Here is a 24572-nt window from a genome sequence, read left to right on the forward strand (position 1 = left end):
AGCGCCTTGCCGAGCTGGACTCCAGACCCCACTGGAGAGCGGGGGGGGGAGGGGGGAGCTCATCTGCTTCCAGCGGGGGCAGGAGCAGGGGGGGCGCAGCGTAGCGCAGCGCTCCCCCGGCCGGGCCGGGGCGGGGCGGGGCGGGAGCGGAGAGGGGCCGTCGCTGACTTCATGCCCGGAGCGGAGCTCGCCATTGGCCCCGCGGCCCGTCACTCACCGCACTTCCTCCTCGCCCCGGCCAGCGCCCGTAAAGTTTGGGCCGGGGGGAGAAAAGTCGGCAGCGGCGGGCGGAGGCGAGCGAGAGGCGCCGCGCCGGCCGGGTGGGTGCCGCGCGCCCCGGCCAGCTCTTGGCCGTGCGCCCTGCGGGATGCGCTGCCCCCCGCGGCTGTGACAGGCGGAGCCGGACGCCTGGGTCCGTGCCTCGGTCCCGGGGCCACCATGGCCTCGCCACCCGCCTGCGGCTGCCCCCCGGCCCTCCCCTCTTCCCCCGGGACCTCGGGAGGGTGCACGGCAGCCCCGGAGCCCGCCCCGTGCCAAGGGGTCTCGTTCCACATCCAGATCGGGCTGACCCGGGAGTTCGTGCTGCTCCCCGCCGCCGCCGAGCTGGCGCACGTCAAGCAGCTGGCGTGCTCCATCGTGGACCAGAAGGTAAAGGGGGCGCGGGGCGCTGGGGTCCGGGCGCTGCCCGAGGAACGAGGCAACTCGGGCCCCAGAGGAGGAAGAGGCGCTGTCTGTGCGCGTGTGTGTGTGTCTCGCTCGCCCTGTGTGCGTCTGCGTGTTGTGTGACTGGCTGTGTCTCTGTATTGCTGTGTGTATGGCTGTGGGGTGTATGTGTTTGTGTGTGCCATTGTGCGTTCTGTGTATGCTTGTGGGGCATGTGTGTGACTGATTGTGTGTTTGTGTGCCGTTGTGTATATGCTTGTGAGGTGTGTGTGTGACTGTGTGTGGGATTGTGTTTGTGTGCTGTTGTGTGTATTCTTGTGGGGCGTGTGTGTGACTGTGTGTATGATTGCATGTGTGTGCGATTGCATGTTGTGTGAATGGTTGTGGGGCGTGTGTGTGACTGCGGTTGCGTGTATATTGTGTGTATGGTTGTGGGGCGTGTGGCGGGAGTGTTTGCATGACTGCCTATGCATCACTGATGTATGTGCCTGGAATTGCGTGTGTCTGTGGGTGTGTGTCCAGGAGCCTGCATGCCAGGTGTGTGTGTCAGGCTGTGTTAGCAGCATGGCAGTGGGAAGGGTTAACCTCCCTTGTGGTGGTTTGATGCTGTGCCTGGGGGAGGGGACCGGCACGCTGGGATGGGGTGGAGGGGGAAGGAAGTGGGGTGCAGGGGGATGTGGGAAGCGGTGTGGGTGTAGATAGGGTATTGAAGCGTGGTGGGGTCACATGGAGGGGCTGGGACGCAGCCAGCTGGGGTGAGACTGGGTTGGGGTTGAGGGCTGGATCTTGTCTCTGATCAACTCTCCCCACAGGGGAGGGGTTTTTTGTTTGGAAACTGCAACTTTTAAGGTTTAAGCTGCAAGCTCTGTGCTCCTTGCCCTGCCCCAGGCAAGGGGGTCCCCCCACCCCTGCTCCTGAAGCAGCAGGGCTCCAGCCGGCAAGTGGAAACTCTGCCGGGCCTGGCCGTGGCTCCTAGCCAGACAGGAAAGTGACAAGGGTTCACAGAGGCCCGGCTGGGTTCAAGGGGCCTGTGGACCAGCCAGGCCAGGGCAGACCAGAGGGGGCCCCCCCATCTGTGTTCTGGGGGTGACAGGGAAGGAGCTGTGAGGCCAGGCTCTGGTCTGGGTGCCGGGAGCTGTGCTAGGAGGTCTGGGGATCGGGGCTGGGTATCCATGCTGGCAGTGTGTTCTGCAGTTCATCTTTCAGGGACACCCTTGATGGCTTGATTCCCGTTAACAAGCTCCAGGGCTGACCCCCTCCCCTGTATCCACACTGCCCTGGGCTCTCAGAGCACAGGCTGCGGAGGCCTAAAGGGGAAGGGCAGCAGAGGGTCCATCACGGGCTTGTTTCAGTCTCCAAGCCCTGTGCTGGTGGGGCAGCCTTCAGTCTGCACGGCAGAGCTGCCAGGGCTGGGAAGCAGGGGAGGTCCTGCTGGCTGGGGAAAGGGCCCCATCTCCATCTCTGCTGGATCTCCTAGCTGGACCCCGCACGTGTGCCAAGCACGCCCAGTCCCAGAGCCCGCGCATGGGGTGATTTAGCAGCTGGCTCAGGCCCCATGGGCAGAACCGATCCAGATCACCAGCCCTTGAGCTTGGCCCAGACTTGATTCATTCAGCTGCCTTGGATGCAGGTGCTTCTGTCGGGAGGGTGGGCACAGATGATACCCCAGCCTCAGAGAGGCATGCTGTGGGGCTTGGGGGGGTGCAGTGCACTCAGGTGTGTGTGTGTGGGGGGGGGGGGGGTCAGACATGCAGGCAGGAGTCGGTGCTGACTGTAGTGGCCATGGGGCATGTGCAGGAGCTGGCCAAAGGGTAAACAGGGGTGGCTCTTGGATGAGAGACCTCAGAGATGCTGCAGGAAGAGGTGTTGTGGTCAAGTGGAAAGGGCCCAGGATTAGGAGTCAGGACTCCTGGGTTCTATCTTCAGTGGTGGGAGGGGTGTGGGGGCTAGTGGTTAGAGCAGGGGGGCTCTGAACATCAGAACTCCTGAGTTCCACCCCCAGCTCTGGAGTTTAATGTGGCCTAGTATTCAGCACAGGAGACTGAGATCAGGACTCCTGGGTTCTCTTCCTGCCGCTGCCACTGGCTCGCTGTAAGGCCTTGAGCAAATCGCGTCCTCTCTCCCTGCCTGTTTTCCCCAGCTGTACGTTACTGACTCGCCTTGTACTCTGCTGGGCTTGGAGATCCAAGGATGCACAGTGCCACTGAAGAATTACGTGCTACTACCTATAGGGGGTGCGCTTCCCTTGGACTCAGTGTGGGGGTATTGCCTTGAGGCCCCAGGCAGGGACCAGCCCCAGTCTAGTGCTAGGGCTGAGGTGCTGGTGGAGGTGCTGTCTGCCTGGGAGATGCAAAAGCCAGGCCATGATCGCTGGTGGTTATTAAAGCTCCCACGGCTGCTTTCACAAGGGCAGGGCTATTTCTCCAGTCTCCTGGCTAAATTCCAGGCTGGATAATTGTCTTCCACTTCCTTAAATTCCTGCCTATAGTTTCAATTTGATTCGTGCTTCACTTCCCTCTGTGATTGAGAATTTGTGTGGCTGTTAAAGAGCTGCTGCGCCTCACCCCAGAGGTGGCTACATTTCAGTGCTGGGTGAGAGATCCTTGTATAGAGAGCCACCATGCTCCACCCCAGAGGTGGCTGCATTGCAGTGCCCAGTGTTTAGATTTTGCTTTGTGGATCCTCCAGGGCTCATAGGCTTTGCCTTCATCTTGATCTAGCCTTGAATAGAGGGCTGGTGCCTGGGCCGGAGAGAGCTCCCTCCCTTCGGGTTTATTGCCTGCTGTTCTGTGTCTGCTTCCTGCAGATCAGTAACCGTTTTGGCAGCTGCTGGGAGAAGGGAAAGCCTGATGCAGGGATTAACCCTTGGCTGGCCAGCCCAGGAGGAGGAGAAAGAAGCCGGGTTCTTTGGGGACCAGCCCTAGCAGCGCCTGCCGCTCCCTGCCCCCGTTGTGAATTGGCTGGCGCAGATACCCCCTGAGCAGTGACAGGAGGCTATCCTGAGCCCTGCAGGGGATGCTGGATTTGGGGAGGGGTCAAGGAGGGGAAACACTGAGGGTGAGGGAGGCACTGGGAGCCTGCTATGGAGAGGGGTGGGGATTATAGGGGTCTGTAAGGGAAGGGTCTCCAGGGACCACCTAGAACGAGCCAGTTTGCGCCGTTGCTGGGGTGTGTGGTCGTTCCCTCTTCCCCTGGGGTGGGCTCAGGCTGCCTCAATGCTCCCCGCACCTCCCTCCAGTCTTCTCATTGCAGAGCTCACCTTTCTGATGGAGTCCTAAGGGGACACCTCCTGCCCCCCAGCCCTGCCTCCCTAGCTGGAAATCCATTCCCTGCCTCTGGAGACAGAGGAGCAAGGGAGGGAGACAGGCAGCTCCCCCAGGCCTGCCCTGGGAGGTGGTATTACAGGGGAAGGCTCCCAGGGGAGGTGGAGAGGGGATTTGCTGGACAGCAGCTGCTTTTTGTCTTTTATGGCGCTGCCAGGTTCCACCCCAGAGGTGGCTGCGTTTTAGTGCTTGGAGGAGCAGCAGCTCCTCTAGCTGACCAGGAACAAGGCATGAACTGTGCACACACACCATTCTCCCCCACCCCCAATCAATGACTGGGCTCCAAGGGGCTACTGCAATGCATCCAATAGCAATAAAAATGTACTGCACCTAGCGCATTGGAGCCCTGGGCCAAGACTAGGTGCTACCATAATACACCTAATAGCAATACAAAGGTACAGCCTCTAGCACAAGGGGGTCCTGGTGCATGACTGGATGCTACTGTAATGCACTTAATAATTAGGGTCACCTGGGCATTGCTGATCTACAACGGGCTGGGTCCCATGGGGGGGGCCCTGAACCAGGGTAGGAAGAAGAGCTTTTGGGGGCCTCCAAGAGACCAGATATGTTGGCCTGCCTTGCCTGCCAGCTTTGAATATATAGCTAATTGGGGTGGACTTTGAATTGCTGAGATGTTATCAGGGAAAGGGCCCTGCCCATGGAAAATGTGTTGGCCGAGTGTGCCTGTACACGGCTGCCCTCTGCCAGGTGGCATCAGAACCGCTCACCTGTGTGTCATAGCCTCGCTGTTGATGGAGATTCTCCGGTGGCGCTGGCCTTTCCGGGGAGGGGGTCTGGGTTCTGTCCTTGCTGCTGTCGTGAGTTTCAGAGACCAAAGTCTTGGGAGGCTGTGGGTTTTGTACATTACATTAGAAAGCAGGAAGGTGAGTGAAGAGTAATACAAGGATGTCCTGCAGGCCTTGACAGGTGGGGGCTAAAGGGTCTAGATTTTAACCCTTTTGTACTGGAAGATAGAATCTAAAAATCCAGAGCTGTGTGAAGTCTCTCTTTATAATAGTAGCACTCCAAATAATTTCTCTCAATTTAAAAAAACCCAAGCAAATCCTTTAATACCAAACCTTACATTTTAGGCCTCAAAAGAAGCCCAGTGTACTCAGGAAGAGTAAATAATTAATTATTTAACAGAATGTGATAGCACCTAGAGATGTCTAGGTTGGGCCCCATTGTGCTGGGTGCTGTACATACATGGCAAAAGTGACAGTCCCAACCCAGGAGAGCACACAGTCTAAAAACAAGACTTATTAGCAGGCAGAGACCTAATTAATATCTTCTAAGTGGTTACTATATTATTAATGTAGTTAAATAATTCATATAGTTGCTCATTATCTTCTCTTTTGCCCACACTCATCCAGAAAGGATTCCAAACACAATTACAGTTCTCGCCATTTTATTGTAGATCTTGCAAGACTTTGGGTTTGTTTTTTCCCCTCCCATAAATCCCCAGCTGCAGGAGTCAGGTTATTGCCTGCGACTCAGCTTATTTTTTTTTGTAAAAATACATGTCCTTGTGGTTGTGGAGCACAGCTTGAAAACATGGCCCCTGAGATGCTCCAATACCAGAAGGCAAATAAATAACTCCCAAATGTATTATTTTAAAAAAACACAATTATTTTTAAGCCAGTCTCATGATTTTTAGGGCCTCTTTTTTCACAGTGTGTATATAGGACACTATTTATCCCTATGCACTCTCTTCTTCTATCTAGCCACATGCACCCCTCTGCCCTGTGCATCCATTAATCCATCCTAATCTGGTCTCGTTACCGTAGTATCTGAGCTCCTAACAATATCTAATGCATGCATTTCTCTTAATGCATCTACTTCTGGGGTGGCAGACATGCTGCTATCTAACAGCCCCATGGGGTGCTGCCCAGTTGCGTGGGGTGGGGAAGTGAAAAACGCATCCTCCGTTACCCCTGCTGGGAGGATTTAGGCCAGGCAATTGTAACTGCCCCACAGCAGGTTAGGTCCAATGCTGGCATGGGTCTAGCAGCTGGCTCACAGGGTTTTGGACAGTCACAAGTGGTTGGGGCTGTTGGTTTACGGTGCCTTCAGCCATTCCCCTCCCCGTGTTTCAGGGTGGAGGGTGAAGAGCGCCCCCTATTGAGCCACTAGCAGCACTCCCTGCAGCCTGGGCTCTCTGAGCAGCCCATGGCGAAGCCACAGCTTGGCTCGTTGATCCCGTCCGTGACTGTTGCCGAGGCCCACCCATGGCTGGAGCCGCAGCCGGGTGGAGTGGGTGGGGCAGTGCTGTAATTAGCCCCCCTGCAACTGCCACCGCCCCCTCTTCCTGCACCAGGGAGGCAGCTGCGCCTCTTGGCCTGAGCCGTTGACGGGTACATCTTGGGTGTGACAATCGCCAAGGGCTGGACCGGCAGCAGCGGCCGAGGGATGAAAGCAGAGCCACCCTGGGCTCTCGTGGCATGAAGGGCCTGGAAAGAAAAGCTAGGCCCTAGGCGCACACTTTGAATTTGGCATCCTCTGATAGGGGAGTGGGGTTCAATGGTTAGAACAGGGGGGCTGGGACTCCTGGGTTCTTTTCCCAGCTCTGCTTTTGACTCACTGAGGGTCCTTGGGCAAGGCACTTGACCTCTGCTGGGCCTCAGTTTCCCCCCCGTGTGACGGATCCACACAGCCTTCTGCCACCCAGGCCAGGCTGTTGTTGCTGCGCCACGGCTGCATGCAGGAGCCTGGCTCCTCGGGGGGAAATGCCGCGTCGACCCGTGACGCCAACAAGACACCTGCGCCAGCCCTTTGCTGAACTCTCTGGGCCCTGGGCCAAGAGCCCTGCTTCTAACCACGTCCTGACAACAGGCAGCTTCTGCACTCGTGGGGCTGGGGCACGCGTTCTTTCACAGAGGTCCCTAGTGGGTTCCCTGCCTCCCCCCACCCAGAACCGGCCAGGGCTTCCCCCTGCCCTGGCCCCATCCCCTCCCCTGCTGGCTCCAGCTGTCTAGGCAGCCTTTCCTTCCTGGCTTAGGTGGCCCCATTCCTGTGGTATCTGGGCCCCTCACGCTCTTTGGTGTATTTATCCTCATCAGCCTTCCCTCTGAGGCAGGGTGGTGCTATTCTCCCCCCGCGTGGTACAGATGGGGAAACCGAGGCACAGAGGAGCGAAGTGACTTGTCTCACGTCGCACAGAAGAGCCTGTCGCAGAGCTGGGAATTGAACTTGAGTCTCCTGCAGCGTAGCCCAGCACCTTTCCCGCCAGGCCTTTGGTCCTGCCACCCGCTCAGCCCAGGGCACATCACGGTCCCCCGCCCTTCTTCACATCACAAAAGTCCCTGCTTCCTTCTCGACAATAGCCTGCCTGCCCCTGGCCTCGCCTTGCCATCTGTCCTCCTATCCGTCCTTCCGTCCACTGTCTGTCTGTCCATCTGTCCTTCGTCATGCCCATCCTTCTGTCCGCTGTCTATCCATCTGTCCTCTGTCCTGTCCATCCTTCTATCTACAGTGCCCTCTGTCAGTCTATCCAACCTTCCATCCACAGTAGCCTATCTGTCCTTTGATCCATCCTTCCCTCCATGCACTGTCTGTCTGTCTGTCTCTCCATTTTATTCTTCTCTCAATCCTCCCACCACGTCCGTTTCTCTCTCTGTCCATCCATCCACCCACTCCAGGGCTGGCTATCTCAGTGCAGATCTGTCTGTCTCTCGGCCTCCTGATTTTGAAGAGAGGAACCTGCTTTTCTGAGTTGCCAGTCGCTGCAGCGGGCCCAGTTCTGCGTGGGCCAGCCCTGGGGGTGTCTGCTGGGCTCTCCCCCTCGCTAGCAGCTACCTAGGCCCTAGCGAGGGGTTTTTTGGCTGGCTCGTCATGAGAACGAACGAGGTGTGTGTGCGCGCGTGTGTGTCTGGGGGGGTCTCTGCAGATGCCCTGGTGGGTTTTTGGGTTCTCTGCTAACGCTGGGTCGGGGTGGTTCTGATCCGAGTCCCAGCGCCTCTGAGCGCCTACTGGAGTAGGGAGATGGGTTCAACGAGCCGGTCCCGTGGGGAAGGGGTGTTGGAGAGGGAAAAGACGTCTTGCTCCCCTGAGCTGAGCTGGCAGTTGGCTGGAGATGGTCGGGCGCGTCTGCGGGTGTGTGAGAGGACTCCGCCCCCCGGCACCAGTGGAGTGGAACGGGCTGGGCCCTGCTCGGGCTGGAGGAAGGAAGGAAGAGGCCGGAGATCAACTGGAACCAGATCGCTCCTCGCCAGGGCCATCTCGGAGTCAAAAATAACCTCGCGGATTTGCATAAGCAGCTGGAGGGAGAGCGCGGCAGCTGCTGTGCCCCTGTGCCTGGGCTACCTTTCGTGGGCCCGGCCAGCTGACACTTGGGGAGCCATAGCACCCAGTCCCATTGAACAGCTCCCCTGTGCCTCAGTTTCCCCAGCTGAAGTGAGTCGCTCAGGGTGTCTGTGGCAGTGCACAACCCTGCTGGCCAATGATGGCATAACACATCCCCATGTAACAGGCTGCCCCAAGCATCTGTGTGTTGGATTCTCGGCCCCTCCTGGCCGGGGGAAGCCATCCAGACAGCGATGGGGCCTTTGGTCTGGGATCCTTTCGGTCTCCCCCCCAGGGAGCTTGAGCTGCCAGAGACCCTTAAACATGCTGTGTGCCAGTCCCATCTCCTGGCACCAGTGCTGCCTTGGGGGTGGATCTGGGGGGAGCTCTCAGGGCAGAGGATGGAGGAGAAGTGGGTGGGTGACTCTCACTGGCTGGAAGGTGGAGGTGGATCGGTGGGGGGAGGAGGGGGAACTCTCACTGGTCAGGGTCAGGCATAAGAATCTTGCCGGCCAAGAGGGTGCTATGGGATGGGTGCCGCTTGCCTGATCTGGGTGTGCTGCCCCTGCCCCCCCAATTGCTGTAACTGCTGATTGCAAGGTGCTACCAGCTGCCATGCACTAATGGGGTGCTGGGCAGTCTCTCCTCCCCAGCTCCAGACCATGGTAGGACCCCCAAGTCCTAGCTAGGCTCAGCAGTCATGGAAGGTCATGGGGGCAGCTAGAAGTTTGCTGCAATGCAACCACTGCACCCTCCACCCCTGCAACTCCTGTGAGCGAGGGCTTAGAGTAGGGGGGCTGGGAGCTGGGACTCCTGGGTTCTGTCCCCAGCTCTGGGACGGGAGTGGGGGCTAGTGGTTGGATGGGGGCGGGGCTGGGAGCCGGGACTCCTGGGTTCTGTCCCCAGCTCTGTCACTGATCCACGGTTTTATCTTGGGTGAGTCACTTGCCACTTCCGTGCTTCGGTTCCCGAGCGCAGGCCTGGCTGCAGATTGTGGGTCCGGGGGTCTAGCAGCCCTCAGCTAGCTGCTCGCTCCTGGCTCTGGCCTCTCGGAGTCGGTGGCAGGGGGTGTTGGGCTGTATGTGCCCCCAAGCCAAGGTACCCTGGCTCAGGGTGTTTCTTGCCAGCCAACGGGGTATGGCTGCAGCAGCCCCCACTGGAGCCGCCTTCTGCGGGCCGCTCGGTCTGGTGAGCTGTGGGAGGGGTCAGAAGAACAGAAGATCGGTCAGTCCAATGGTCCAGCCAGCCCAGCGTCCTGTCTGCCCACAGAGGGAATGAACAGAGCAGGGCAATTATTGCATGATCCAGCCCCTGTCGTCCACTCCCAGCTTCTGGCAGATTTAGGGACACCCAGAGCATGGGGCTGCGTCCCTGACCATCTTGGCCAACAGCCCCTGATGGACCTCTCCTCCGGGAACTTAGCTCGTGTTTTAAACCTAGTTATGCTTTTGGCCTTCACAGCATCCCCTGGCAGTGGACTGGCTGTGCGTTGGGCGAAGACGTACGTCCTTTGGTTTGTTTTAAACCTGCTGCCTATTGATTTCATTGGGTGACCCCTGGTTCTTGTGTTATGAGAAGGGGTAAATAACGCTTCCCTCTTCACTTTTCTCCGCACCAGTCATCGTTTTATAGACCTCTATCATCTCTCCCCTTAGGCGTCTCTTTTTCCAAGCTGAACAGTCCCAGTCTCTTTAATCTCTCCTCCCATGGAAGCTGTTCATCTCCCTAATCATTTTTGTTGCCCTTCTCTGCACCTTTTCCAATTTTAATATCTATTTTTGGTGACGGTTCAGCCAGATTTGCACTCGGTATTCAAGATGTGGATGTACCATGGATTTATAGAGGGGCGTTATGATTTTTTCTGTCTTATTATCTATCCCTTTCCTAATGATTCCTAACATTTGGTTAGCTTTTTTGAATGCACACTGAGCAGAGGTTTTCAGGGAACTATCCACAGTGACTCCAAGATCTTTCTTACGTGGTAACCGCTCATTTAGACCACCTCATTTTATATGTATACCTGGGATGATGTTTTCCAATGTGCATTACTTTGCATTTAATAACATGGAATTTCATCTGCCATTTTGTTACCCGGTCACCCAGTTTAGGGAGATCCCTTTGTAACTCTCTGCAGTCAGCATTGGGCTTGATTATCTTGAGTAATTTTGTATTGTCTGCAAACTTTGCCACCTCACTGTTTACCCCTTTCACCAGATTATTTAGGAATATGTTGAACAATCCTGGTCCCAGTACAGATCCTTGGGGAGACCCCCGCTGTTTACCTCTCTCCATTGTGAAAACCCACCATTTATGAGCCTACCCTTTGTTTTCTATCTTTTAACCAGTTACTGATGCAGGAGAGGACCTTCCCTCTTATCCCATGGCAGCTTACTATGCTTAAGAGCCTTTGGTGAGGAACATTATCAAAGGCTTTCTGAAAGTCCAAGTACACTATATCCACTGAATCATAGAGTTAGACTAGATGACCCTTGTGGTCCCTTCTAACTCCCAAACTATACATCACCCTGGTCCCCATGTTTGTTGACCCTCTCAAAGAACTCTAATAGATTAGTGAGGCATGATTTCCCTTTACAAAAGACGCGTTGAATCTTCTCCAACATATCATATTCATCTATTGGTCTGATAATTCTTAAAAAATCAACATCACATTAGCTATCTGCTAGTCATTTGGCAGAGGCTGATTTAAGTGATAGGTTACATACCAGTTCGTATTTCTTCAGTTTCACATTTGAGTTCCTTTAGAACTCTTGGGTGGATACTATCTGGTCCTGGTGACTTATTACTGTTTAACTGCTCAGTTTGTTCTGAAACCTCATCTATTGACACCTCAGTCTGGGACAGTACCTCAGACTTGTCACTGAAAAAGAATGGCTCAGGTGTGGGACTCTCCCTCACATCCTCTGCAGTGAAGACTGATGCAAAGATTTCACCTAGCTTCTCTGCAATGCCTTTGTCTTTTTTAAGTGCTTCTTTAGCACCTTGATCATCCAGTGGCCCCACTTCTTAGCTTCCTGCTTCTGATGCGCTTACAAAAAGTTTTGCTCTTTGCTTTTGAGTCTTTTGCTAGTAGCTCTTCAAATCCTTTTTTGGCCAGCCTAATTATACTTGTACACTTTACTTGCCAGAGTTAATGCTCTTCTGTTTTCCTCACTAGGATTTGACTTCCAATTATTTAATATAAATATTATTTTTCTTTCTCGCTGCCTTTTACTCTGCTGTTTAGCCATGATGGCATTTTTCGGTCCTTTTACTGTGTTTTGGGGACAGTATACGTATCGTTTGAGCCTTTATTATGGTGTTTTCAAAAGGTTTCCATGAAGCTTGCTGGCATTTCACCTGTGTGACTGTTCCCTTTAATATCCATGTAACTAGCCTTGTCTTTTTTGTGTAGTTCCCCTTTTTGAAGTGGAATGCTGCTGTGCTGGGTGTCTTAGGTGTTTCCCTCTCGACAAGGATATTGTGTTTAATTACTGCAGAGCAGTTCAGCTACATGCACTGGTTGGACCGGAACCTGTGCCCCACTTAGGACTACGTTAAGAATTGCCTCAGCAGGAGGGTATTTAGCCCAGGGCTCCGCCGTGTCCCCCCGACACTGAGCCAGGGTTTTAAAGGGCAAGGTTGAGCAGATCCGCATGGCTGTGTCTCCTACCCGTCCCATCTCTGTCTATCTGTCCTCACAGTTCCCCGAGTGCGGCTTCTATGGCCTGTATGACAAGATCCTGCTCTTCAAACACGACCTGTCGTCCACCAATATCCTGCAGCTAGTGCGGGCGGCCGGAGACATCCAGGAGGGGGACTTGGTGGAGGTGGTGCTGTCAGGTAACATGCTCGTGTGTCCGTGGGGGAGAAACACTAAGGGAGAATCAGGGCTGTGCGTGCGCGTGCGTGCGTGTGCACCTACACCCCTGCTGCCCCCTTCTGGAGGGGATGGGTCCTGGTGTGTGAGAGACACCAGAACACACTAGCCCAGATGCTCACTGGCTCATCCAAGCTCTTCCCATGCAACTCTCTTTGCCCTGGCTTGTCTCAGTCAGCGCTGTAGGCCGTTCAGCTGCTGATTCGGGGGCTGGGCGAGTTGCTCGCCCTGTGTTGGCAGAACGCTGGGAGGGCAGACGGGGCACTGAGAGCTGGGCGGGCTCTGGGCTGGGGCAGCTGGTGAGTGGGTGCCACGCCTGCATTATGCTGCCCCTTGGCACCATGCAGTACGACAGGCAGAGCCTGGTTCAGGATGCTTCATGGCTGGAGAGGACAGGATGTGGTGCCAGGGGCTGGGAGATAGCCAGGTGGATGGGACATGTCTCAGTGCCAGCGGTTCCTGGGAGGGGCTGGGATATAGCGCCAGGTGCCTGGTACTCCTCCTAGCATAGTCGCTCCGGGACTGGGTGCTGTGGGTGGGTGAGGAGCTACTCCACGCAGGCCCCTTCACATGGCCGTGGGGCGCACCCGGGCACCTAGCTCTCTGCGGCTCCCCGTTCACGGCTGCTCTCGCGTCCGCCGGTGCCCAGGTGCTGTTTTGAGTCAGGGCCGCCCACGCACGCCCTGGCAGGAAGTGGTTTGGGGGACGGCTGCCTGGCATGAGACCTGGCGGGGGGAGGTGCAGGGGCTCGGCAGCTCCCAGGCCCCACAGCAGTGATGGCCCCTCCACACACAGGAAATTCTGCCCCGCCCAATCCGTGCTAGACCGGTGGGCAGGGTCTGTGCTTGGGCTCCCCGGGCTGGAGAACGCTGGTGTTGGGGGCCTGAGCGGTGCCAGGACGGCTCTCGCCACCAGGGAGCGCCCTGGCACTACCCAACATGGGATGTTGGCCATGTGTCGTGGTGGGTGCCGGGAGGGAGATGCAGCCAGGCCCTACCGTTCCCCGAAGGCAGAGGGAGGCAGCTGGCGGGCCTGAACTGGGCCATGCCGTGAACTGATCTCCCTCCCTCTTGTCCCCCAGCCTCAGCCACTTTTGAGGATTTCCGGATACGCCCGCACGCCCTCAACGTGCACTCCTACCGCGCCCCGGCCTTCTGCGACCACTGCGGGGAAATGCTTTTCGGCCTGGTGCGCCAGGGCCTCAAGTGTGATGGTAAAGAGCCCAGGACTGGGGACGTGGGGGTGTCTCCCTGCCTGAGCCCAGGGTACTGGCTGGCTCGGGGGCAGGGAATGGCTGCTCGGTGACCCTTGTGTGTAATGAGTTGAGGGGGGTCTCAGCCCAGAGGTGTGTCTTGGGGGGGGGGGGGGGCCCTTGGGGGAGCAGCCTCTCTAGGGTGGGGGCACACTGGCATGGGCTGGCATTGCTCTTCACCTCCAGGTCATCCCGGCCTGGCCTGGGGGAGCTGGGTGTCTGGCTCCGGGGACGTTCCGCCTTCCACCTTGTGAACTGCAGCCTGTGGCTGTGACCCCTTCACCGCGTGCCCTGCACTGTCCCAACACCCGGGCACAACCAGAGCCGTGTGGGTAATTCACCGACCTCAGGCCTAGCCCAGCTCCCAGCCTTCCCTTCCCCTTGACCGTTCAACCAGTGTCCCAGCCAGATCCACGCGGCGGCTACACGGCCTGCCCCGCTCCTATCCTGGGTACGCTGAGACCGGTGCCCCCCACCTGTCCGTCTGACACTTACATTGTAGGCTGTTGGGGGCAGGACTACCTCGGCACTCAGACAGCGCCTAGCGCCACGGGGCCCTGGTCCTGCTGTGGGGCTATGATCCCACGCTGCTCCCCCTCCCCACCCGAGTCCTCCTGCTGCCCGTCTCGTTAGTGATGTGATGCAGGCGGCTCCTCCGTGTTGCAGGTTGTGGCCTGAACTACCACAAGCGCTGCGCCTTCAGTATCCCCAACAACTGCAGCGGGGCCCGCAAGCGCCGCCTCTCGGCCACCTCGCTGGCCATCTCGCAGTCCCTGCGTCTCGCCATCTCCGAGTCGCTGCCCTGCGCCTCCGATGAGCTGGTAAGAGCCCCCGTCCAGCCCTGTATTCTGGGCCACCCTTGATATGGCCCCTGAACTGCATGTCAGGCCCCCTATACTGCCCCACTCAGGGAGATTCTCCTCAGGCTGGAGGGGCAGGGCCTGGGTGCCAGGGATGGGGGGGCTGGTGTCTGTCCTCACTTCTGCTGGGAAGTTCAGAGCTGTGGTTGGCCGTGACCAAGGGGTGGGTGGGCAGCCCCTGTGTGTCACGAGTTCAAGTCTTGACCCAGGTCTCAATGTATGGGGGTTGCCAGCTGGAAATCCATCCCCCCATCCCCATGGGAGCTAACTGCCCCACCCCCTGCCCCTGACGATGCTGACTAGCCCCCTCCATGGCTGCTGCAGCGTTGGGTTGGCGGTGGAACGTGACTCCCCCTCCACCGCCATGGCAGGTAGGGGGTAGATCATGGGGCCTGCGCTCGGGGGCATAGGAGGTAGCCCGGAGCTCTTGTCTCCAGGGTTTTAATGCCCACTTCCCCCATCTCACCCCTGTCTCTATCTGCACTTCTTCCCTCCCCATCCCCCCGAATGGCCCATCACATCTCCTCCCACGACCCCACATACCACCCCCACTCTCTTCTGCATACCCCTCCCCCGCCTCATTCTCCCCACGTCCCATCCCCCCAGAGCCGCAGCTCCATGGAGACGCTGCCGCGCCGGCTCACCACCGCCTCCTACATCGGGCGCCCCATCGAGCTGGACAAGCTGTTCCTGTCCAAGGTCAAGGTGCCTCACACCTTCCTCATCCACTCGTACACCCGCCCCACCGTCTGCCAGTTCTGCAAGAAGCTGCTCAAGGGGCTCTTCCGCCAGGGCCTGCAGTGCAAAGGTGAGTGGGGGCGGGGAGCGGGCTTAGGTGGCAATCGGCCCCTGGAGGGGAAAGGAGAGGGGAGCGCTGGGTGTGCTCAGCCAGTGGAACTCCCTGCCCCTGGAGAGTCCAGCCCTGCAGCTGGATGTAAGAAGGGGTTGGGTATTGCTACGGGAAAGGGCTTCCACTCTCATGCTTCAAGGCCCAGGATGAGTGTCAGAGGGGACAGCAAGGAGATTCCTCCCCCCGCCCCACCCGCTCCGCACCCACGTCTGTGGAGCTAAAAGGGAGGAGTGAATGCCCTTTCCTTTAGAGCTTTCTTAAGTGGCCACTGTTGAGAGGTTGGCCAGGTTAGATGGGGCTGTGGGTCCGATCTGGGGCATCAGGGAGGGGGCAGGATACTGGGCTAGGTGGGGCTGTGGGTCTGATCAGGGGCAGGATACTGGGCTAGGTGGGGCTGTGGGTCTGATCAGGGGCAGGATACTGGGCTAGGTGGGGCTGTGGGTCTGATCAGGGGCAGGATACTGGGCTAGGTGGGGCTGTGGGTCTGATCTGGGGCAGGATACAAGGCTAGATGGGGCTGTGGGTCGGATCTGGGGTGGCAGGGAGGCCAGGAGAGTGGATATAGAATAGGCAGCTCCTTCTGGGGCGGGGCGTGGCAACTGTCTGTCAGAGAAGAGCAACAGCCCGCAGCAGTTCAGGACAGGAAGTGGAGGATACGCCTGTACCTGCAAGCTGGGGAGGAAGGGCAGATTTCGGGAGGCCTGGGAGTGGATGCAGCTGGTGGGGTTTGGCCTGGACCGGGGCTCGCAGCTGGGCTGGTGCCTGTGTCAGGGGCTCTTGCTCTGCCATCTCACTAGGGGTTGGGGCACAGTCCCTGCCGTTGCATGGGGCCCCCTGGTGAGACTGTGGAGCACTGCAGGGCACTGTGGGTGATGGGAGCGGGGGTTGGGATGGGGGTCAGGGCGGTGGAGAGAGGGGGCAGGAGACCCCCATGCTGGCTCCCCCCTGACACGCTTCCCTCTTTCAGACTGCAAGTTTAACTGCCACAAGCGCTGTGCCACCCGGGTGCCCAATGACTGCCTGGGCGAGACGCTCTTCAATGGCGGGGGTGAGTGGCAGGCGGGCGCGGGTGGAGGGTGGTGCAGTGTCTTGGCATGGCTGCCCTGGGGGTAGAGCCTCGTGCAGTGGTTAGGGGGACGGGACGGGAGTGTGGATCCTGCCCGGGCTGTGGCTCATGCAGCCTGTGGGTTGGAAGATGAGTCTCCTTCACCCCCTGCCTGCCCGGGCGCTGGAGCAGGTGCAGACGTGAGAGGGCGGGTGGGCTGAGATCCCAGTGTGGCTGGGTCCTGTGGGGGAGGGGCAGTTCTGGACACCCTGGGGTCGCAGCTAGGCACTGGCAGGGCGCACCCCCGCCCATTGCTGATCCCACGGGCTCTGGCACCTCCCCCAGACGTGCCCATGGAAGACGCCAGTGACCTCAGCGATGCCGAGAAGAACTCGCTGATGGACGAATCGGATGACTCAGGCATCATCCCCGGCTCCCACTCGGAGAACGAACTCCACGGAGGCGACGACCCCGATGACGATGCTAGCAAGTCCCAGGGGTACAGCCCTGAATCGCCCCTGCCCTGCCTCTCCTTTTCTGCCCTTCCCAGCATCCTGGGTGCAGGGCTAGGGGGCCCTGGCTTCAGGCTTCCACCAGCTGGCAGCTGCGTTTCCTAGTAACGGGAGCAAATATCCCCTGACCACTTCGCCTGTGGGTCTGAGGGACCTTCCCTGGGGTTTCCTGCCCCCCCCTCCCCAATCCTGATCCACAGCCCCTCACCTACCTCATCCCTAGGCTCCCCCTCATACACACAGCTCTGCCAGTGCCCCTCAGTCCTGACCCACAGCCCCCTGCTATCCCAGACCTGGGCTCCCCCCATCCTCCACAGCTATACTGATGCTTCTCAGTCTCGACCCGCAGCCCCTCCCTGATCTCCCACACTGGTGCTCCCTAATCTTGATCCACAGCCCCCTGTTATCCAAGCCCTGGGGTCCCCCACCCACAGCTTTGCTCATGCTTCTCAGTGCTGATCTGCAGCCCTCCTCCACCCCCCGCTATCCCAGCCCTGAGGTTCCCTGCCTCCATGCCCCACTCCCTATAGCTGACATGCCCTGTGGTTGTTCTGCCCTCAGCTCCGTGGGTTATATCCCACTGATGCGGGTGGTGCAGTCGGTGCGGCACACGACCCGGAGATCCAGCACGGCGCTGAAGGAAGGCTGGGTGGTTCACTACAGCAGCAAAGACACCCTGGTGAGTGGGGGCTGGTTCTCTTAGGACTGCCAGGCTCTAGAGCTGCTGTAATAGGATGCTAAACTGTATTATACAGTGCAGTCACTAGGTGGCGCTATGCATAAAACACTTTATTTACTTTTATTTACGCTCAGCCATACCTAGCAGAGCACTAAAGAGTCTAATGATGGACACAGTTGGGGTGGATAAACCAGGCCAGACCTGGTACAGGAGCCTGACATCACCCCATGGGAGTGGAACTAAGAACAGAACCAGAAGAAACAGCAGCAAAGGTTGCAGACAGAAGGAACAAAAGTTGCAGGATCTCGTCAACGTGCCTCCTTCAGCACCCCAGAGAACTTTTATCTTTGACAACCCTTCACAATGGACAGATCGGAAACCGTATTTTGCAAGATTTCTCATTGCTGCCAAGCTCCACAAATAAACTGGAGATATCCAGGTATCATCTTTAACATACGCTATGAGAAAGCAAGAGAGCATGTCTTTAAATTCTTTGACTCTACTGAAGACACACAAAGATGAGGATGAAAGGGTGCTGGCTCTGTCTGCTGCATACTTTATACCTCAGAGAAAAGTGGTGTATGAAAGAGCACGTTTCCACCAGCAAATTCAAGAACCAGGGGAAAATGTTGACTGTGTTTTAAGAGCTCTGCATGCATTGGCTGAAATCTGTGATTCTGGAAATGTAAAGCATGAAAATATCAGAGACAGGCTTGTTGTTAGGTTAACAGATAAAATATCTTTCACAGCAGCTATGACTGAAGAGAAATTTAACCCTAGCTACAGATGTACATGTTAGAAACAATCAAACAGGTTGTCCCAGGGGTGGATTGGGGAGACAGAACCCTTCATTGCCTGCTTGTTCCACCTCGACGCCACGAGTGAGCAATGAGAGGGTTACTTTACAATTCTGTTATCCATAACAGTATGTAAATGTATACATTTTCAGCAACTCCCCATAGACCCTTATTTGGTTACATTGACACTTATAAAATGAATATTAACAACTACATAATGAATATAATTGTACCCGCCCCTGTTTGTTGTTTACAGGATTACCATACAGAGGTCAGGCACATCACCTTGAAACCTATACATTTTACACTAACATTCCTTGAAGTAAAGGCATGCCAGGGGGAGAAGGAAGATAATGCTTTCTGCCCACCAAAAAGCCTTGCACAGGAATGGCGATAGACTTATCCCCTGTGCAGATGGCCAGGAAGGGAGGAGAAGAGGAGAGATAACAGACTCTAACTAAAATTCATACCAATTAACAGAAACAAGGTTTGCCCTTGCCTTGACCCCATTCCCTGTAATTTAGGCCTGACCACTTGTCCAGCTTTAACTCTACTCTCCTACAGGACAGAGAGCAAAACAGTCAGAATTAGTCACACAACAGAACAAAAGGCAGGAGCAACTTGAAAAACCTGAAAGTAGCTTAGGCTTGGTCTATACTGCCAACTTATGTCAGTATAATTGCATCACTCAGGGGTATGGAAAATCCACACCCTGAGCAATTCAGTTATACCAAGCTAACCCCTGGTATAGACAGTGCTATGTTGACGGGAGGTTTTCTCCTATCAACATCACTACTGCCTCTCACAGAGACGGATTAACTATGCTGACGGGAGAAGCTCTCCCGTCCGCATGGTAGCGCCTTCACTGAAGTGCTACGTGGCCCTGTTTTAAGTGTAGACCTGCCCTTAGACTCTATAAACAGATATTTGAATATTAAAAATCATTATCATAAAACTCGCAAGGCAAGGAGAGAGAAGTCCCAGGCTAAGAGGGACAAATTCAAGCCAACGTGCACAAGGTGTGAAAAGAGTCATATCCCAAGAGATAATCCATGGCCAGCCAGAGGCGCATGGTGTAATAAATGCACCAAATATGGACATTTTGCAGATGTTTGCCACACCAAAGCAGTCAGGAAGTTGACTCGTATTACTGACAATCAAGAAACCTGGCTTCTGGGATCTATCGCTTGTGATGACGTAGAGCTTGCCTGGAGAGTAAATTAAATATTCATAGCAAGGCTATTGATTTTTTTTTTTTTTTTTAAATTGACTCAGGAGCTGACGTCACAGTCATCTCAGAAGGGACTTACAATCCACTTCAAACCCCCTCCCCCCCAAGCTAAAGTCACCTGACACAGCCCTGACTAGTCCTAGAGGGATCTGAATTGCATGGGCCAGTTCACCACAGAAACAACTTCCAGAGACAAAAGCTTTGCATTCTGAGTGCATGAGATCAAAGGATCAACAGCCAACAACCTTCTCAGCCATGATGGACCTAGTGAGGAGGGCGGAAGAACTCAATGGAGGATTTGATGATGTTGGGCTTTCAAAAGGGGATCCAGTATAAGTCAACTTGAGAGACAACACTGCACCCTACAGTGTACAGACACCTCTACCAGACAGACCATGGAAGAGACTAGCTGCAGATTTATGTGAATTCAGAGGACATCATTTTGTGGTCACTGTGGACTGTTTTTCCAGGTGTATACAGATAACATATTGCAGTGTTATGTTTTTCAAGTATGTCATCAAGAAACTGATGTGTACGTTTGCTCCCTTCAGTATTCAGAACAGCTAGTGATGGACAACGAACCACAATTTGCCACAGCAGAATTTGTCATTCCAAACGAAATATGATTTGATTCTATTCCTAGCGGCCCACATTACCCACAAGTGAATGGAGGGGCTGAGAGAGCTGTACAGACAGCCAAGGAAATCCCACAGCAGGAAGATCTATTCCTTGCTCTTCTGAGTTACACAGACGCTATCTCCAAAGTGCCCAGTCATGAAGAGAGTAGCCAAAGCTGATAAAAAGGCTACAAACACGTTTGTAATTGTTGTCACTCATTTAGAGAACTGCCGGTTCTAGAACCTGGTGACATTGACAGTTGGATAGAGAAGAAGGATGGACAACTCCAGCTGTTGTAAAGAAAAAGAATTCAACGCCCAGATCATATGGGATGGAGACCGACAGCGGAAACGTCAACAGAAACCGTCGACATTGACCGTTTGTTCCTCAGCAAGAACAATCAACGGAGCAAACTCAATGGCGCCTGCAGAACAAGAAGGCGATGACTCAAGGATTCCAAACCAACCCCAGCAACTGCCGGCTGGCCAGATGGCCCAGTCATTACGCGCTTGGGTTGTGTAATTAGAAAACCAGCACGGTGCAGAGACCCGTGACAGACTGAGCCGTACCGAACGTCACAGCCAGTGTGACCATGTGAATCATATAGAATCATAGAAGATGAGAGTTGGAAGGGACCTCAGGAGGTATCTAGTCCAACCCCTGCTCAAAGCAGGACTAACCTCAGCTAAATCATCCCAGCCAGGGCTTTGTCAAGCCGCAGCTTAAAAACTTCTAAAGATGGAGATTCCACCACCTCCCTGGGTAACCCATTCCAGTGCTTCACCACCCTCTTAGGGGAAAACCTTTTCCTAATATCCAACCTAGACCTGCCCCACTGCAACTTGAGACCATTGCTCCTTGTGTCCCTGGTTGATGGGAGGATAGAACGTGAAGGGGAAGATGGAATGGGACGTTAAATCATATTGCGCAGGTCAGCCACTAGTTGGCGCCATGTGTAACATGCCTTAATTAGGTGTACCTCAGCCGCAACTGGCAGAGCATTGAAGGGATCTGATGATGGACACGGCTGGGGTGTCTGAGCGAGCTCTGTGACCAGTCCTTGGCTGGTTCAGGACCATGATGGGTTGGAGGGACCCCACGCCCCCGAGCAGGCAGAGCTCTCGGGCAGAGCTGCCAGCCCCACACAGTGGGAGAGACACCTCTGTGGGAACTAAGCTTATTTCTTTCCCCTTCCCAGAGGAAGCGCCATTACTGGCGGCTGGACTGCAAGTGCATCACACTCTTCCAGAACAACACCTCCAGCCGCTACTACAAGGTGAGCACCCCTTGCCTGCCTGGGGCTCGGCTTCCATGGGACCTGCCTGGTATAGGAGTCATGGAGGGAGAGCAACCCCGTCAGAGCCCACCTGGTGTGGGGTCAACCCTTACAGCCGGTCATCGTCCCTCTCCCCCACCCCCGGAGGCGGGTGCAGGGATTGCCCTTGACTGTCTGCTCTTCCAGCAGAGAGGGAGACGCCCCATCAGGGCCACCCAGCCCATCCCCGAGTGTCTATTCCTCCTATTTCCCAGGGTTTGTAGGTTTAGGTGTCCTTCCTTTGGGGGGACATTTCTCCAGCCTGGTGGACCAAGTTGTCTTGCTCCGCCACTAAGAGTTTCATGCCATCAGGCCCAGCTAAACTTCTTTATCCATTGTGCCGTGTGTGGGGGGTGGGGGGGGGGAGAGGCGTGCGTGTGTATTGTCATTGCTCCCTTTGTGTCAGAGGCCTTCTCCCGCTGACCTGGGCTGCTCAGAAATCTTTTGACAAAAAAGCCCTTTCCCCTTCTCCTTGTTTTTTTTTTTTTTTTTTTTTAAAGGGCATTTGAGTGGGGTGTTTTTTTGTTTTTGTTTTTTGTTTTTTAATCTCAAAATGGAAATTCTCAGGGAAAAGACACTGCCTTCTTTTTGTATTTTGAAGTGGTGTAAAATTTCTACCATCTCTTTGATTCCTTCTCCCTCCCCCCATTTTTTTCCACCGAAGAAAGTTGGCGGGAAGTAAAAGTGTGTGTGGGGGGGGGGGGAGTTTTTTCCACTTGAAAGTTCAGAGGAAAAGTATTTTTAAAAGTCTGAATTTCTCTAAATTTTAAAACATTTAAACAAATATTTCCCTCTTTTTTTCCTGTGCGAAAATAGGAGAGAACTTTTTGTTAACAAAGAAAAGGGAGAGAAAATGGGGGGGAAATGAGAGAGACGCTCACCAGGGAAGAGTAAATAAATGGGGGGAAACCTTTAAAATTTGGGGGGCTGCTGGAGAAGCCACATTTTTTTAAAAAATGAAAATTTTGCATGAGGAAAGCTGCCCCTGATTGCCCAAGGGGTTCAGAAGCCAGCCAGGCAGGCATTTCTCCCCTGAGCCTGTGTGTGGGTTCCCGTTGCAGGAAATCCCTCTGTCGGAGATTCTGGCGGTGGAGCCAGCACAGACCTTCGCCCTCGTGCCGCCGGGTGCCAACCTGCACTGCTTTGAGATTATCACGGCCAACGCCACGTACTACGTTGGGGAGAACTGCGCCCCCGCACTGTCCACCTCCAGCCAGCAGCACAGCGGGGTGGGGCTGGAGGTGGCCAGGGCCTGGGAGAGCGCCATCCGCCAGGCTCTCATGCCCGTCATTCTGCAGGATGCTCCCAATGCCCAGGGACAGGCCCCGCACAGTGAGTGGGAGCCCTGAGGGCTGGGCTGGGCCCTGAGGCACTGGGGGGATGCCCTGCAATGGTCTCTGCAGCATAGGGCCCACTAGCGCCACATGGGGGCAGTGGGGAGAACGCCCATACCACGCCCCCTAGAACCCTGCTGGGACACTGGGGCCAGTGCTGCCTGTGGGGGGAGAGCGCCCCCTACCTGCAGCACCGGGACATTGGGGTCCTCTGCAGCACGTGGGTGTCTCCCATTTGAACACTGGCTGCTCCCCGTTTGGGTCGGCCATGAGCCCAGCCCGAAGCAGCAGTCTCCTGTCAGGCCCTTCTGAGCCTTGCCTGGCAGCATGGCAGATGTCCTGCAGAGGGAGATGCGGATCTCACCGAGGGAATGCCCAGCTGGGCCTGGAGATGGAGCTCAGCCCTCAGACGCTGGAGCTCCCCGGGGATCAGAGTTAGGGGCTGGGACGGGGAGTGCGGGGGGACTCGACACCTGCTCCCTGGGTAGGATTTCATGCCTGGGACACAGTGTGTGGGGATGGGAGGGGTGTCTGGTTGGGTCAGGCCAAGCCTGTCTGGTGCCAGCTACTAATCGCAGGACCCTTTTCCCTTCCTAGGGCAGGCGTCGCTCAGGATCTCTGTGTCCAACAGCCAGATCCAGGAGAATGTGGTAAGTAAAGGCTCCGCCCCTTCTCTTTATCCCCTGCCCCTTCTCTGTGTATGTCCAGATCCAAGAGAAAGTGGTGAGTAGAGATACCTCCCTCCTCTCTCTCTCTATGTATAAAGAGTGGAAACATGAGCACCCCACTAAAGAGGAGTACAAAAGAATAGCATAAGCATAGGGACAAAATCAGAAAGGCTAAGGCACAAAATCTAGCAATAAGAGTCGTATAAATTCTCAGGAGCAAGAGAAAGGTGAAGGAAGTGCAGGCCCTTTACTTAGCAGGGAAGGAGAGCTAATAACAGATGACATCAGGAGGACGGCTGAGGTGTTTATGGCTGTGTTGCTTCAGTTGCCACTGGAAAGGTCAGTTGTGACTAGGCACTTAACACAATTTACAGCAACCACAAAAGGGAAGGAATGCAAGTCAAAAGAGGGAAAACCAGGTTCAGTAATAGTCAAATCAGGGAGATGTATTCAAATCATCAGATGAAACTCACCCTAGGGTACTTAAGGAAGTAGCTGAAGCAAAATCTCAGAACTGTTGACATTGGCAATTATCTTAGAGAACTGGAGGATGGGTGAGGTCCCAGAGTAGGGCACATGTAGCACATGTCTGTCAAAAGAGGAACAAAGAGGACCTGGGGAATTATGGACCATTCAGCCTAACTTTGATACCTGGAAAGATACCGGAACCAATTATTAAACAATCCGTTTGTGAGCACCTGGAGGATAATCGGGTGATAAGGATTAGCCAGCATGGATTTGTGAAGAACAGATCATGCCAAACCAACCTAATTTCTTTCTTTGACAGGGGTACGCATCTAGTGGATGGGGGAAAGCAGTAGATGTGATTACAGCTTGGTTTTTAGGAAAGCTTTTGATACAGTCCCACATGGCATTCTCATGAGCAAACTAGGGAAATGCAGGTCTGAAATTACTGTAAGGTGGGTGCACAATGGGTTGAAAGACCATACTCAGAGTAGTTATCAGTGGGTCGCTGTCCAACTGGGAGTCCAGGGTCTGGTACTAATAAGCACTTGCATTAATGATTTGTATAATGGAGTGGACAGGATGATTATAAAATTTGCAGATGACACCAAGCTGAGAGGGGTTGCTAGCATTTTGGAGGACAGGATTAGAATTCAAAACAACCTCCCAATTGGAGAACTGGACTGAAATGAACAAAATGAAATTCAATAAAGACAAGTGCAAAGTACTTCACTTAAGAAAGAAAAATGATACGCACAACTACAAAATGGGAAATAACTGACTAGGGATTGTACTGCTGAAA

General features: G+C 55.2%; 1 protein-coding gene across 1 annotated transcript in view; it reads left to right on the plus strand.

Moving 5' to 3' along the window:
- Window positions 1-269: 269 nt before the first annotated feature.
- Window positions 270-24572, plus strand: part of PRKD2 (protein kinase D2) — a 33810-nt gene continuing 9507 nt past the window's right edge. Inside the window, exons 1-11 of the mRNA XM_067556791.1 lie at window positions 270-648; window positions 11969-12107; window positions 13226-13357; window positions 14063-14217; window positions 14863-15064; window positions 16074-16154; window positions 16497-16650; window positions 17225-17342; window positions 21187-21264; window positions 22365-22635; window positions 23235-23287. Coding sequence (XP_067412892.1) covers window positions 439-648; window positions 11969-12107; window positions 13226-13357; window positions 14063-14217; window positions 14863-15064; window positions 16074-16154; window positions 16497-16650; window positions 17225-17342; window positions 21187-21264; window positions 22365-22635; window positions 23235-23287 — 1593 coding nt within the window. The 5' untranslated portion in view covers window positions 270-438. The remainder of the gene's footprint in view (window positions 649-11968; window positions 12108-13225; window positions 13358-14062; window positions 14218-14862; window positions 15065-16073; window positions 16155-16496; window positions 16651-17224; window positions 17343-21186; window positions 21265-22364; window positions 22636-23234; window positions 23288-24572) is intronic.

This window comes from Emydura macquarii, unplaced genomic scaffold (genome assembly GCF_026122565.2).
Source record: "Emydura macquarii macquarii isolate MOO-44397 ecotype Brisbane River unplaced genomic scaffold, CSIRO-AGI_Emac_v2 contig_1790, whole genome shotgun sequence".
Classification (NCBI taxonomy): Eukaryota; Metazoa; Chordata; order Testudines; family Chelidae; genus Emydura; species Emydura macquarii.